Source organism: Balaenoptera physalus (genome assembly GCF_965194825.1).
Source record: "Balaenoptera physalus genome assembly, chromosome: 16".
Taxonomy (NCBI): Eukaryota; Metazoa; Chordata; class Mammalia; order Artiodactyla; family Balaenopteridae; genus Balaenoptera; species Balaenoptera physalus.
The window spans coordinates 53,334,451-53,349,552 of NC_138898.1; the positions used below are offsets into that span (position 1 = coordinate 53,334,451).

Consider the following 15,102-nt stretch of genomic DNA (forward strand, 5'->3'; position numbering starts at 1 on the left):
GTGGGACGTGTTAAGTGGATGTTGTCACAAGACCTTATTTCTGTGGGAAAGTCTCTATAAAAACAGTATCAATGGATATATATCCAGGGACTTGAACAGATACTTGTACAGCTGTGTTCACAGCAGAATTATTCATAACAGCCAAAAGGTAGAAACAACCCAAATGTCCATCGACAGATGAATGGATAAACAAAATGTGTCTGTCCATACAATGGAATATTATTAGCCATAAAGAGGAATGAAATTCTGATGTTGCAGGGAGCAGGGATGAATAGGTGGAGCACAGGATTTTTAGGGCAGTGAAAATACATTTTATGATACTATAATAAGGATACATGTCATTTTATATTTGTCCAAACTCATAGTATGTACAACACCAAGAATGAATCCTCATTAATCTATAGATTTGGGTGATGTGTCAGTTTAAGCTCATCGATTGTAACAAATGTACCATCTAGTGGGGAAGGTTGATAACAGGGAGGCTGTGCATGTGTGGGGGCAGAGGGTATGTGGGGAAATCTCTGTACCATCCTCTCTAGCTGTGAACCTAAAACTGCTCTAAATAATAGTCTTAAATTCAAAAAATATATTCTCATACATGCTATAAACATAGATGAACCTTGAGGACATTATGATCAGTGAAATAAACCAGACACAAAAGGACAGATATTGTATGATTCCACTAATATGAGGTCCCTAGAGTGGTCAAATTCATAGGAAGTAGAATGGTGGTTAACAAGCTGGGGACCAGGGGATGAGGAGCTGGTGTTTAAAGGATGCAGAGTTTCCATTTGGGAAGATGAAAAAGTTCCAGAGATGGATGGTGGCGATGGTTGCACAGCATTGTGAATGTACTTAATGCTACTGAACTGTATATTTATAAATGGTTAAAATGGTAAATTTTGTTAGGTATATTTTAACACAATAAAAAAAGAGCCACCATATCAAGGTGCTTTCTCAAGACATCTTCTCGAACATAACAGGTTTTACATTACAATTCTTTCCACTCAATATTTTTAAAATGTTACTTGCTTTTTATATTTTCAGATAAATGTTCTTGATGCAAGCAGAACCGGAATGATCTGGTCATTTACCAAAACTCACTGAAGTAAACCCTTGTGATAACTCCGGACAGTGTACCATCCCAGGTGGAAAGGTTAGTCTGAGGTGCATGGGCAGACTATTGTGCTTTAGTGTTGAGGACAGTAGCCTTTGGCAAAAACAAATGTCAAATTGCGGTATTCTGAACAGTAGACTTCTGTCTTGCCGTCCACATGCAGCCAGAGACTCTCAAATAGCACATTTTATCCTTTTTTTTTTTTTTTTTAATGTCTGCACGAATCTCAATAGTTGCCCATAATGGAGAAACAGCACCAAATCCCCCAGTACTTCTGGTTCATTTGGTTCCAGAAATGTCTAATTTTGAAGCTGTGACACCTTCCATTTATTTCTCAGCCCTCATGTCTACTCCCCACCACTGAGTCTTCTCTGGAATACCTGCCTGAAACTTAGCTGTTATTTTTAGAAAGTTAAGAGCTGGCCTCCAAATTCCAAGCCAGGGGTCCTGGGACAGAGTAGGTGTGTGTCTTCCTCATGATACACGGCTGGTTAAAGGCCTGAAGCCTTTGAGAACTGAAACGCAGCATCTGTTGACTTCATGGAGTCTTCTTGACTAGCTGCTCCTTTTACAAGGCCCACAGGCTGCAGGGTGAAGTGTGGGGGCCCGGTGGGCCACCCACCCCCGAGCAGAGAGTTGTTTACAGTAGAGTCAGCCTCTCGAAGTCCTTTCTCATAACCCAGAATCTCATGATCCAGAATCTTATGTGACCTCCTCCAGTATCTTCATAAGCCCCATGGAAAGAAGTCATGCTCCAGAGTTTGTAGTGAATTCTCAGAATGTCCACTTACCTTAAATGGAAACCCTACTGATACTTTATAGAAAGACTAAAACAGGACTTCCCTGGTGGTGCAGTGGTTAAGAATCCGCCTGCCAATGCAGGGGACACGGGTTCAAGCCCTGGCCCGGGAAGATCCCACATGCTGCGGAGCAACTAAGCCTGTGCGCCACAACTACTGAGCCTGCACTCTAGAGCCCGTGAGCCACAGCTACTGAGCCCTCATGCCACAACTACTGAAGCCTGCGTGCCTAGAGCCCGTGCTCCGCAACAAGAGAAGCCACCACGACGAGAAGCCCCCGCACCGCAACGAAGAGTAGCCCCTGCTCGCTGCAACTAGAGATAGCCCGCGCACAGCAACAAAGACCCAAAACAGCCAAAAATAAAAATTAATTAATTAATTAATTAAAAAGTAAAGTATACAATTTAAAAAAAGACTAAAACAGAAACATGTTTTTTAAAAATGTAAACCTTTATACATGCATACTAAGCATGGTTTTTTTTTTTTTAATTAATTAATTAATTTATTTATGGCTGTGTTGGGTCTTCATTTCTGTGCAAGGGCTTTCTCTAGTTGCGGCGAGTGGGGGCCACTCTTCATCGCAGTGTGCGGGCCTCTCAGTATCGCAGCCTCTCTTGTTGCGGAGCACAGGCTCCAGACGCGTAGGCTCAGCAATTGTGGCTCACGGGCCTAGTCGCTCCGCAGCATGTGGGATCTTCCCAGACCAGGGCTCGAACCCGTGTCCCCTGCACTGGCAGGCAGATTCTCAACCACTGTGCCACCAGGGAAGCCCCCTAAGCATGGTTTTTAATCCTGTAGGGTATGGGATGGCAAACAGGTTAGCAGAGAAGCCTCGGACAGATCGCTGGTGGATTTAGCTGCTCTTCGCCCCCTCCTGGCAGCCCCGGGCCTCCTCCTGGGCACGCCCTGCGCTATGGACTCCCCGGGCTACAACTGCTTTGTGGACAGAGATAAGATGGACGCCACCATCCAGGACCTGGGGCCCAAGGAGCTGAGCTGCACCGAGCTGCAGGAGCTGAAGCAGCTGGCGCGCCAGGGCTACTGGGCCCGCAGCTACACCCTGCGGGGGAAGGTGTACCAGCGCCTGATCCGGGACATCCCCTGCCGCACGGTCACACCAGATGCCAGTGTGTACAGTGACATCGTCGGCAAGATCGTGGGCAAGCACAGCAGTGGTAGCTTGCCCTTGCCCGAGTTTGTGGACAACACGCAGGTGCCCAGCTACTGCCTGAACACACGGGGCGAGGGCGCCGTGCGTAAGATCCTGCTGTGCATCGCCAACCAGTTCCCTGATGTCTCCTTCTGCCCCGCGCTGCCTGCGGTCGTGGCCTTGCTGCTCCACTACAGCATTGACGAGGCTGAGTGCTTCGAGAAGGCCTGCCGCATCCTGGCCTGCAACGACCCCAGCAAGAAACTAATCGACCAGAGCTTCCTGGCCTTCGAGTCTTCCTGCATGACGTTCGGGGACCTGGTGAACAAGTACTGCCAGGCAGCCCACAAGCTGATGGTGGCCGTTTCAGAGGACGTTCTGCAGGTCTATGCGGACTGGCAGCGCTGGCTGTTTGGGGAGCTGCCCCTCAACTACTTTGCTCGCGTCTTTGACGTCTTCCTGGTGGAAGGTTACAAGGTGCTGTACCGCGTGGCGCTGGCAATCCTCAAATTCTTCCACAAGGTGAGAGCTGGGCAGCCACTGGAGTCAGACAACGTGAAGCAGGACATCCGCACCTTTGTCAAGGACATTGCCAAGACTGTGTCTCCCGAGAAGCTTCTGGAGAAAGCGTTTGCCATCCGCCTCTTTTCTCGGAAAGAGATTCAGCTCCTGCAGATGGCCAACGAGAAAGCTCTGAAGCAGAAGGGCATCACCGTCAAGCAGAAGAGGTAGGCAGGGGCTACCATCAGGGCCCGAGTGCGGCGGGGTTTTGGGGGAATGCATTCTGGGTGCTTGGGGCCTGAGCCTGTCCAGCCAGCCATCCGTGTGTGGATAGAAAGCCACGGGAAAGGAGAAAGCCTTCCTGGCTACAGCCACAGGCTGCTGAGGCAACTGTGGGCGCAGAAGGCATAGGGTCCTGTCCCCGGGTACAGGGGCCATGGCTGAGATGGAAGCTGGATGCTGACCATGGCCGCAGCAGGTCCAGCAATGAGCCAGGCTGGCCTCCTTGGGTCATTTTAGAGCAGCTCCTGCTCCACCACTCTAGCTCTGGGCTCCCTTGCTGGCCATTCTCGTGGCTGCTGAGCGTGGCCCCCTGCCCTGAGCACAGGCCCCTGGGGAGCAGGCGTGGCAAGGGCCCATGGTGACCTGATACCTTGGCAGCAGATGCTGTGAGTGTACTCTAGGTGTGGAGGCCTTTCTTGCAGGCCAAAGGCAGGCATATCCTGGGCATCAGTACTTGCAACTAACCTCTCCTTGTCTGTTTTATTTTTCTTCCTGGTCTCCATGTCTGTTGCTTCCTCCTGTTTTTCAGTGTTTCACTTTCTAAAAGGTAGGTCTGGAAACCATGTCTCCACGCCTGGCTTCCCTCTGTCTTCCAGCCTGTCTGCTTGCTCTGGCTCTCAGCGCTGGCTTCAGCAGTGCTGCCTCAGAGCCTGGCCGAAGTTCAGGCCCTGTCTGTCTGCCTGTCGGTGCTTGGCTGGCCAGGAAGCATTGTCTTTCAGAGCTGACTCACTCTCTATCCCCGTTTCTTAGAGAAAAGGTGCTTTTGTCCCCACAGGCTGGGCGCTCTCCCCTCTGTGTAGCGGGGTGGGAGCGGGACTCCAGGGGGACAGCTCCACCCTGTTTCTTCCTGAGGGCCCCTAGAACCAGGCTCTGACCTGGCTGAACAAGTGAGACATTTCCTCCAGGCTGAGCTCACACAAGAGGCTCTGCACACCTCCAGGGTGGGGGGCGTGGCCAGGGCTGGGGTCGCAGCTGTGCTCTGACCTCTTCCCACTCCCCCAGGCAGTTTGTGCACCTGGCTGTTCACGCGGAGAACTTCCACTCAGAGATCGTCGGCGTGAAGGAGATGAGAGACATCTGGTCATGGGTCCCTGAGCGGTTCGCCCTCTGCCAGCCCCTCTTGCTCTTCTCCTCACTGCAGCACGGGTACAGCCTGACCAGGTAATGCCCAGGAGGCTGGGGAATGCTGGGCCTGCCCTCCCAAGGCCCCAAGGTATGGACTCCAAGGGCCAGACAGTGCAGAAGGGGTGGAGTGAGCTGTGGAGTTGCCCAGCTTCTTCATCCTGTCCCCACTTCTGGGAGGTCATGGTGGGGCTGGAAATGAGCCTTCGAACATGGGCACCTGGACAAGGCCCTGTCTCTTCCTGGGGGGCCCTAGAATTGGGAGCACCTTTTCTGGGCATCTCTCACTCCCAGGCCACCCAAACTTCAGGGGTCATTACAGTACACGCCGTAGCTCCAGGCCCCCACGTAGGTGTTGTGATGACGCGGGAGGCAGAGTTTCCCCCCGGGAGCTTACAGAACTGTCGGGACAACTTGAGGCGGCCGGCCTTGGTTCACTACTCCTCCACCCCGCTTCATCAGTCCACACACCAGGTCCATGTTGGCCCTGTGGGCTGTGCCGGGCCCTGTGCAGGCTTCCCCCAGGGCATACTGTCTCCCAGGGTCACTCTGCCAGGCGTGGCCGCCCCCCTAGAGCCTCAGATGGCAGGTGGCTTCTGACCCAAGCTCTGGCTTGGGTCATAGGTGATGCAGTCGGGGCTGGCCCAGCCCACACGGCAGGCACCGGAGCTGTGCTGACCTGGCCACCACTTCTGTGCAGTGTGGGAGGCCTGCTGAGGGACAGCTAAGCAGGGCCACCAGGGACGCCAGCCAACCCCTGGGCACCTGGTGCTGGCATAGCGGCAGCCTCAGGCCTCCTCACATGCTTCTCAGTGCTGCCCAGCTTCCGAGGACGTTCCGAGCTTTCCCAGAGCAGGGACCTGTTCCTCTGGTTCTTGCTTCCCCGAAGCACCTGGCACATGGCTCTGTCTGCTGGGGGCCCTCTGCCATGCAGCTTCTCCTCTGTGTCACACCAGGGCAGAGAGTCCTGGGGCCTTTGACCGCTTGGCCTGCGGGCCTCCTGGCCAGGGCTCCATCTTGTCTGAGAAAAGTGCCCGGGCCAAGATGTTACCATCCAAGCCACTGTGCCTGGTCCCTGGGAGAGGAGGACAAGCAGTTTCCAGGTCCATCCACCCCCAGACAGCCTGGGGCAACAGAGGCTGGCTGGAGGTGGCACAAGGAAGGGGTGCAGGTGTAATTGTTAACTATCAGGACTGGCATGTGTGGTCTCTGCCCCCAGGTTCTATTTCCAGTGTGAAGGACACGAGCCCACCCTCCTGCTCATCAAGACCACGCAAAAGGAGGTGAGGAGGGACCAGAGGGAGCTTGGGGTCCTGGCGTCTGATGAGCCTGGGGAGTCTGTGCCCCAGAGAGGATGGATGTTCCCCGATAGCCCCTACCCAGGCTCCCTGGGCTTAGGGGTGCAGAGCAGGGCCCCTCTACAGAGAGCCCTCTACAGAGAGGTGGCTCTAGCCTCCCCTAGGACCCCCTAAGTACCCAGAGCCTCCCTGTTTCCCCTTGGGGTCCAGGCCCCCAGCCTGACACAGCCTGGCAGTTTAGAGGAGCTTTGCAGAAATGCCTAGTGAGTGAGGCCTCACCTCCTCCTGCAGTAGTTGGCCAGCGCCAGGTGAGTTGTCTGCCTTCACCTGCCTCCAGCCCCTGACAGGTAGTTCTCAGGGCCTTGTTCTCTGCAGTGCTGTCATCTGGAAAACATCTAAGATGTCTAGAATAAAGTCAGAGCTCACACGCCCCACTCCTGGGGGTGTCTGCATGAGATAGAGGCTCCTCGTTCAATGGCTCCCAAACCTGCACCTGTGGGAGTTTCAGTTTCTTCACCCTGTTCCAGAGTCTGCATCTGCCTCTCCAGGAGAAGCCCGGGCATCTGTGTTATAGCGGATGACTCTGATTGTCAGATACTTTGGGCAAATCCTGTAGCCACTCAAAGGAGTGACTCTCTAATGGTGAAATCAAGCACTTTGCTGGCTGATGGGAGGGTTGGAAAACGTTTCTTGAGCAGGGGTGCTTCCTGGAAGCTTCCATCTGAGGGGCCTCCCTGGCGCTAATGCCCACAATCAGAGTGTGGATATGGAGCTTATTCCCATCCTTTAGGGCCCAAGAGGGAAATGAAAATATCCCAAGTAAGCTGATGGCGGCCGAGGCAGCCCCCGTGCACGCTCACTGCCAGCCCCACGCCCTCCAAACTCTTGACTTTCCCTATTAATCTCCAGCCCTGGTCCTCAAGTGTGAGGGGGGCTGTGACCACAACAGCCCCAGCTGTGACTGTACTGTGGCCTCTCAGCAGGTCTTGAGTGAGGGGACGCTCCTGCAGGCAAGCAGGGCACAGCCTCACCCTGGGCCTTTCTCCCCAGGTATGTGGAGCTTACCTGTCAACAGACTGGAGCGAGAGAAACAAGTTTGGAGGCAAGCTGGGCTTCTTTGGTACCGGAGAATGCTTCGTGTTTAGGGTGAGTGGGCCTCCCTGCAGGAGGTCACCCCCACTCACGTGACCCTGTTTACTTCCATCAGAGCTGTTACTCTACAGGCTAACCTCCCCGTCTCCTTCTGTTTTGTGATCATTGGACCGTGAGCTCCGTGAGAGCAGGCAGGCCCTCATCTGCGCTGTGCGGCGCCATCTCCCAGCCCCCACTCGGGGCCTCACTCAGGGCACTGATGATGAATTGGGTGGGATGGGGGGCGGGAAGTGGGCAGGGGCCCTGTGGGCGCCATATGCCAACTCCTCATGCTGCCCTTTTGCCCTCAGCTGCAGCCCGAGGTCCAGCGCTACGAGTGGGTGGTCATCAAACATCCGGAGCTGACCAAGCCTGTGTCCTTGGAGTCTACCACCATTCTGTCCTCGCCCTGCCGCTCTTTGTCCTCAGACCCTGCTGACCGCCTCTCGCCGTTCCTGGCTGCTCGACACTTCAACCTGCCCTCCAAGACGGAGTCCTTGTTCATGGCCGGGGGCAACGACTGCCTCATCATAGGTGGGCGCCTCCCTGCACCTCAGGCTGGGCTCCTGTCTGCCCTTGGTCACTTAGCCTGGGAGGAGGGTATGGGGTCGTGGGTGGCTGAAGCCCCGGGCCAGCCCTTGCTGAGCCAAGTGGTAGGTACCTCACCTGAGGGACAGGCAGAGCCCCTGTGATGGCGGAGGAAGGCAGCGGGATTGTTGGGGGTGGAGCATGCATGCGGGGCAGGCGTGGGGACCTGAGGCTGCATGCTGGGGAAGTGGGCTCACTAGCAGGGTCTCACCAGGAGCCGGGGGACTTTACAGAGTGGAAAGCCAGCCCTGTGGTTTTAGAGAGGCCTCTGGCAGGGCTGCGCAGGGACGGCTCCAAGACTTGCCGTGTCCAAGTGGAGATGCTCAGGAGCAGGAGAGCCCCTTGGGGGCAGCGCTGGACAGCGGGCAGCCACTGACCAAGCATCCCACAGGTGGAGGGGGCGGCCAGGCGCTGTACATCGACGGGGACCTGAACCGGGGCCGCACGGGCCACTGCGACACTTTCAACAACCAGCCCCTCTGCTCTGAGAACTTCCTCATCGCTGCCGTGGAGGCCTGGGGCTTCCAAGACCCTGACACCCAGTGACAGGCGTGAGCTAACGGTGACCGAGCTGCTGCTGTAGGGTGGGGTGGTGGCTGGGCCCCTTCTTCAGGGAGGAGGCAGTGAATGAAGACCGCCACCCCGCCACGTGCGTGGGCACCATCAGGGTGCAGCTGGGCTCTGGTGCTGGGCTGGGCAGTGGTGCCAGGACCTCAGCTGGCCAGGCCTGTCCCTCCTGGCCCTTCTCAGACCTGCCCATACTTGCTACTGTCTCCACCTCAGACTCAGGCCCTGGCTGTCCTCTGTGCAGGCATCCTGTGCCCAAGACCGGAGGGGTTAAGTCTTGCAGCCCCTGAGCCTTGGTTCTGTGGGGTGAGAGGGGTGGGGGAGATGAGACTGGAAAGGCAGAAGGAGCCTGCCCCTCTAGTGTGGGTCCATGGCACCCCCTGCTGGTGCCTCTGAGCATGGCTCCCAAGCAGGCCCTGCGGCCTCCTGCCAGGCCTGCTGCTGGTGGTTCCCTAGGGGTATGTCGGTCTTGGGAAGACAACAGGCATGCTGGGGACTATTCCTTAGCAGGAGCGTCTGCCTGAAACTTCTGACTCAGTTCCCTCCTCCCCATACTGGCCTTCTGGGGGTGCCTCTCAGACAGGAACGGCAGGGTGAAGGCAGGGAGGGCAGGCTGTGTGCAGGGCTTTGGGCCCCTCCCGAGGGAGGGCCGAGGGCCAGTAGGGTGAAGGGCTGCAGGGGACAGTACGTATCCTTGTGTTTCTACAGAGCCTGATGCTTCTGCTGGGCCTCAGTGTGTAGTCACACCTAAAGAGGCCGCCCAGGGAGGGGCCTTCCGTGACTGACCTCAAACCAGCCAACATTTCCAGGGGCCTGCCTGGAGAAGCCTGGACCCCTGGAACCTTTTTCAGCCCTCCTCCTCTCCAGCTCGGGCCCTCCTTAGCTCCCCTCCAGTCCTTGCGGCGGCCGCATTTCGCTGCAGTGACGTGGCCCAGGATCCTGTCCAGACCCCTCAGCACGGCGTGCTGGCCTTGTCCAGCCCTACCCATCTCACCTTCATTGTGCTCCACACGCCCTCCCCAGCTCCCTGCCCCCGAGGCACCTTCCTGATGCACCCCTCTGCATGGTATGAGTTCTCCCTCTGTGTCTCTCAGGGCTGTGTGAGCCCTGCAGGGAGTGGCCCTCCCACCCCATGACCTCCCTCAGCTGGTCCTGAGGGCCTGGGCACACCCCTGAGGAAAGAGAGGAGAAGCGGACACCCAAGGGGCTGTGCCGAGGCCATGGCAGCCTGGGCCACAGATGCCAGGGGGTCCTGCCTCTCCATGTCCCCACATGCCACGCCTCTGTCCTCCACACCTTGCTTGCTCTTCCTGTGGGGTACTCATCCTCCCCTGCCCACCTACTCAGATCCCCCCGAGCCAGGCCGAAGTGATACAGAAGGAAGGACCGGGAACCCTGTGTGGCTTTGGGCAAGCTAGTGAACCTGTCTGGAACTCAGTTTCCCCAACTGTAAAATGGGGCCGGTCATCCTGCTGTGCTGTCCCCACAGGACTGCTGAGAGGCTCTGAGGGGCCAGTGTGAATCCCTGTAGAAGGGAGAGGTGTTGGGAGGTGGTGTCACAGCTTACCCCCCCCTCACCAGACCCTGCAGCCCTCGCTGCCCCCTGTCTTCGAGCCCCCACAGCCCTCACTTGTACTTTGGTGTTCATTAAACACGGTCTCGTTACATGAACTCCAGGGATCCCGAGTCTGGTTTCTTCAATTAGGGGGACCTCCCGGGCCTACCCGCCCCTAGGCATGCCACCGAACGGGGTGCAGCCTCCTGCTTGTCAGTGTTCTATCACGGGAACGTCAAAGGCCTTTTAAAAGCACAGCCTTTCAGAAGCAGCTGAAGGCATACCTGAGCGCTATTTGCATGGCCCCCTCTGTAAACTTCCTGAACTGGGGTGTTCTTTTTCTGGTGAGTAAGTCCAGAGGGTTCTCTGTGGCTGCCCCAAGGGCCCCCAGAGGTCTGGCCCAGGGAGGGTGACTGCTGATTAGTCACGATTTCTGTATCATGAGATCTTCATGTGTGCATGCAAAATATTCAGTTTCTTTGAATTTCACATCTTCTCCCTAACTTTTCTGCTAAACTAAAAGGTATGTGATTATTATCTTTATTTTTTATTCTTACTATTGTCCTTGTTATCTGATATTAGGTGTTAATATTCTCTATTATTTCTTCCTGATTATTACTAGCATTTTATGTTAAAAATTAGCCAAAGTTTTATGGATTTGCATAATGAATTATTTGTTTTTCTAGAAACATTTGAAAATTTATTTTAAAAACAAAAAATTAGGGACTTCCCTGGTGGCACAGTGGTTCAGAATCCACCTGCCAATGCAGGGGACACGGGTTCGATCCCTGGTCTGGGAAGATCCCACATGCTGTGGAGCAACTAAGCCCATGTGCCACAACTACTGAGCCTGCGCTATAGAGCTGCAAGCCACAACTATTGAAGCCTGCGCACCTAGAGCCTGTGCTCCGCAACAAGAGAAGCCACCACAATGAGAAGCCCACGCACTGCAACGAAGAGTAGCCCCCGCTCACCGCAACTGCAGAAAGCCCACGCGCAGCAACGAAGACCCAACACAGCCAAAAACTAATTAATTTTAAAAAATTTTAAAAAGAAAAAGAAAAACAAAAAATTGAACATAGATTAAACCAGTTCATTATCAAAGTGGACTGTATGCATTTAAGGCTTTAGAAGATCAGTTATTCAAAAATAATTTGTAATACAAGAGTAAGTCATTTGTACTTTATGAGTTTTTCAGTTTTAATTATTGAATTAAAATAAGTATTTTGGACTTCCCTGGTGGCACAGTGGTTAAGAATCCACCTGCCAATGCAGGGGACACGGGTTCGAGCCCTGGTCCAGGAAGATCCCACATGCCGCGGAGCAACTAAGCCCGTGCGCCACAACTACTGAGCCTGCGCTCTAGAGCCCACGAGCCACAGCTACTGAGCCTGTGTGCCACAACTACCGAAGCCCGCGTGCCTAGAGCCCGTGCTCCACAACAAGAGAAGCCACCACAATGAGAAGCCCGCGCACCGCCACGAAGAGTAGCCCCCGCTCGCCACAACTAGAGAAAGCCTGCACACAGCAACAATGAAGACCCAATGCAGCCATAAATAAATAAATAAAATTAAAAAAAATAAGTATTTCAATTTTTCCTATTTTTATAAGTTCCATGCTTATTAGTTTTTTCAGGTTTTCAGGGCAACTTGTTTTAGAAAATTCTGAAGATTTCACAAGACCTTCAGATTTCTTTTATCTATTTCCTGAAGCCACAGAGCCTTTGTAATAGTCTCCTTACATATTTTATGTTTAGTAGATTCAGTTTTTGTCACTTTATTTTGAAATAATTTTTGATTTACAGAAGAGTTTCACGGATGGTATAGAGCTCCCACAACCCCTCCCCACCCTCCCTCAGTGTTAACAGTGCGTGTTTATCAAACCTAAGAAATGACCATTAGTACGATGCTGGAAACTTAAACTACAGTCTGTGTTTAGATTCCCTCAGTTTTTCTATAGTCGTTTTTGCTCCAGGAACAGATTTAATTTTTATAACTGTTTACTTCCCCACATTTTAATTGAATCCTGAATGTCATCAAGTTCACATGACTAACACCGGTCAAAAAAAAATTGCCATAATTAGGCCGTACAGCGACTGCATCAAATATGTATTCCTATATCTCAACAGTCCTCCCCCAACTGTCATGTTTGCACAGAGAAGTCGCCAAATGAGGCAGGAGTGCCAGGCACACCCCGCAGGTGCTTCACCCTACGATGTCAAGTTAGGCAGAAAGAAAAGCGTTTGCATGTTTAAAAATAACCTGTTGTAAAACAAAAAAAGAATTTATGATCTTCGTTATATACGTGTCAGACTGCTCGAAGTTAGGTGCAGTGTCATGTGACTCATGTCTGGAGCTGAAATGCCTCCCACGTGTGCAGACCCACTCATTTCACCCGACCGCGTGGAATTTATCAACACTGCACTTGGCGACCAAGGAAGCAAAGTCAGTGGACACACTCACACAGACACTGACCCATGATGTGACATGGGACACGCCAACTAACAAAAGCTTCCGCCTTAGACCGCTAAAGCCCAGGTGTGGCTGCTCAGTTAGGTTCCCCATTAGATGCGCCCCTGGTTGCAGGGAGCCTGCAGGTCTGATCTTGTCCAGTGATATGGTTGACAATGTGGTGAAGCTAGCTCAATCCAAGCTATCCCCGCCCCTGTTTTTATCTTTACACGAAGATACAGGAGCAAACCCCTGTTCTATTTCACCCTGAAGTGCGTTGACTGGCAAAGAACACGTTTTGTCAAAAGTTTACAAGCTAAAGATCGAAGAGAAGAGCTGTGTGAATAATTTTACCTTCTTGTTCTTGTCTAGGATGGTTATTGGCTGAAAAATGGATTACTGGACTGACACTTTGGAGCATTTAAATGAATGTAAAAAAAAATTCTGAGGACCCTGTGGAAATACGTGTAGTGAGCGAATGTGTAACTTTGAAGCAAAATCTAACTTTGGAAAAGTAAGTGATTTAGTGATATGTTTGGTCAGTGTTAATTTTGAGTTCTAAATAAAATGAATGAGAACAAATGGATCAACATCACTGTGAAGTATTTGATGTGAAAGTGTTTCAGTGGGATGGGAATTCCTGAAGGAACCACTGGACATGAATTTGAGGGACTGCATTAGCTGATCATGCTCAACGGGGAGAAGTTTCTTCATTCCAGAGATAGATCCTCTGCTGCCTCTGGTGCCAACCAAGTCTTCCCCTGATGGATTTTGTCTACTGTTGTTCACGGCGCCCGGCATGTGGACGTGCTCCGTAAACATGAGGAATGGCCATCAGAAAATGTCGCCCAAACTTCTCCGTCCAGAATTGCAAGGATCCCTGTCCGTGTAAAACTCAGTGTCAAAAAAGTCATGCTCATTCAAAATAAGCATATTCTATCTGGAAGTTTATAGAAGTCACTATGAATGTTTTTTCTAATCCCTTGCATTTTAGTTGGGTGTACGTATACAACAAACACGTAAGACCTATTTTCTCTGCCACGTGCACATGCCCGTCCTTCAGTTCCTCCCAGGGCCGGCGGATCGCCAGCGGCCCTCCCACCCTGCTGGCAGCCATGGCGGCTCTGTCCCGCTCTTGCCTTCTGTTCCTCTTCCCCACACTGGCGGCTGGACACTCACTCCTGCTGCTCCCCCTTCCTTCGGCGTTGCCTTCCAAGACCTGCGTCTTCCCGTCATCCCTTTCCTGCTGCCACCCTCAGATGGCCTGGCCCAGGTCCCAGAAATCCTGGGCTGGTAGGGGAAGAGAGGCTTGGCCCCAGTGTTGCCAGCTCTCTGACACCAGCTGTTTCAGTTCCTCTTCTGGACCAAGAGCCTGGGCCTCTGGACCATTTCCCATCCATCAGTGGGCTGCGTGCCCCTGCCCCAGTACCCCTCCCCTGTTGGCCTGTGAGAGCAGGAGCCCCCCCATGGTCCTGCCCATGCTGGTGTCCATCGGACAGTTCTGGACGGGGATGGCTGTGCACCTGTCTCACGTGGCAGTGTGTGTTCCTGGGGCCTGCGGTTGGAGATGCCCCAACATTCCCTGCAGTCCCTTCTTTTTTTTTTTTTTAATTAATTTATTTATTATATTTTATTTTTGGCTGTGTTGGGTCTTCATTTCTGTGTGAGGGCTTTCTCCAGTTGCGGCGAGCGGGGGCCACTCTTCATCGTGGTGCGCGGGCCCCTCAGTGTCGCGGCCTCTCCCGTTGCGGAGCACAGGCTCCAGACGTGCAGGCTCAGTAGTTGTGGCTCATGGGCCTAGTTGCTCTGCGGCATGTGGGATCCTTCCAGATCAGGGCTCGAACCCGTGTCCCCTGCATTGGCAGGCAGATTCTTAACCACTGCGCCACCAGGGAAGCCCCTTGCAGTCCCTTCTTACTGTAAGTGGGCTTAGGCCCATCTTATGGTTGACATTAAGACACTGTGACCCTGGGACTTCCCTGGTGGTGCAGTGGTTAAGAACCCACCTGCCAGTGCAGGGGACACGGGTTCGAGCCCTGGTCCAGGAAGATCCCACATGCCGCAGAACAACTAAGCCCACGAGCCACAACTACTGAAGCCCACACGCCTAGAGACCGTGCTCCGCAGTGAGAGAAGCCACCGCAATGAAGAGTAGGCCCCGCTCTCCGCAACTAGAGAAAGCCTGTGCACAGCAACGAAGACCCAACACAGCCAAAAAAAAAAAAAGACACTGCGACCCGGGCCAGAATTGGGCAAGATGCGTTCCCTGGGTGGGGGGATGGAGAAGGCCCCCATAGGGGAGGTAGGGATGCAGGCCTATATCCTCCAACATTTCAGAGGCATGCCTCCCTCAGGCTGGGTCAACTGTGGCGCCCACGGTGTCTGCCCAGAGCTCGACCAGGCTGGGCTACCTCTCTCCTCCCACCACCACCTCACGTGGGCCCCTTTTTGGGCCTGGTCCATGGTAATCGTATCTCAGCTTGTGTTCCTACCTGTAGCCAGCCATGGAAATGCTTTGTTTTATTGTCCTTTTAAACATTC

General features: G+C 53.4%; 1 protein-coding gene across 10 annotated transcripts; it reads left to right on the top strand.

Annotated features, from left to right (window-relative positions):
* The first annotated feature begins 2,748 nt into the window (after positions 1 to 2,748).
* On the top strand, positions 2,749 to 13,490 carry TBC1D24 (TBC1 domain family member 24). Of its 10 annotated transcripts, XR_014254585.1 has the most exons (9): positions 2,749 to 3,795; positions 4,380 to 4,397; positions 4,853 to 5,011; positions 6,192 to 6,255; positions 7,321 to 7,416; positions 7,713 to 7,935; positions 8,381 to 8,551; positions 9,265 to 9,622; positions 12,934 to 13,156. XR_014254585.1 is itself a non-coding variant. In XM_082428721.1 (8 exons), exons 1-7 carry the CDS (start codon positions 2,831 to 2,833, stop codon positions 8,533 to 8,535), a joined length of 1,680 nt encoding a protein of 559 aa, XP_082284847.1. In that variant the 5' UTR covers positions 2,749 to 2,830; the 3' UTR covers positions 8,536 to 8,551; positions 12,934 to 13,156. The 10 variants fall into 10 exon arrangements, 8 of the variants coding, with proteins under 8 accessions (XP_082284847.1, XP_082284848.1, XP_082284845.1 ...); XR_014254584.1 differs by lacking the exons at positions 8,381 to 8,551; positions 9,265 to 9,622 and adding an exon at positions 13,188 to 13,490 and having other exon boundaries at positions 12,934 to 13,075; XM_082428721.1 differs by lacking the exon at positions 9,265 to 9,622.
* Positions 13,491 to 15,102: the final 1,612 nt, after the last annotated feature.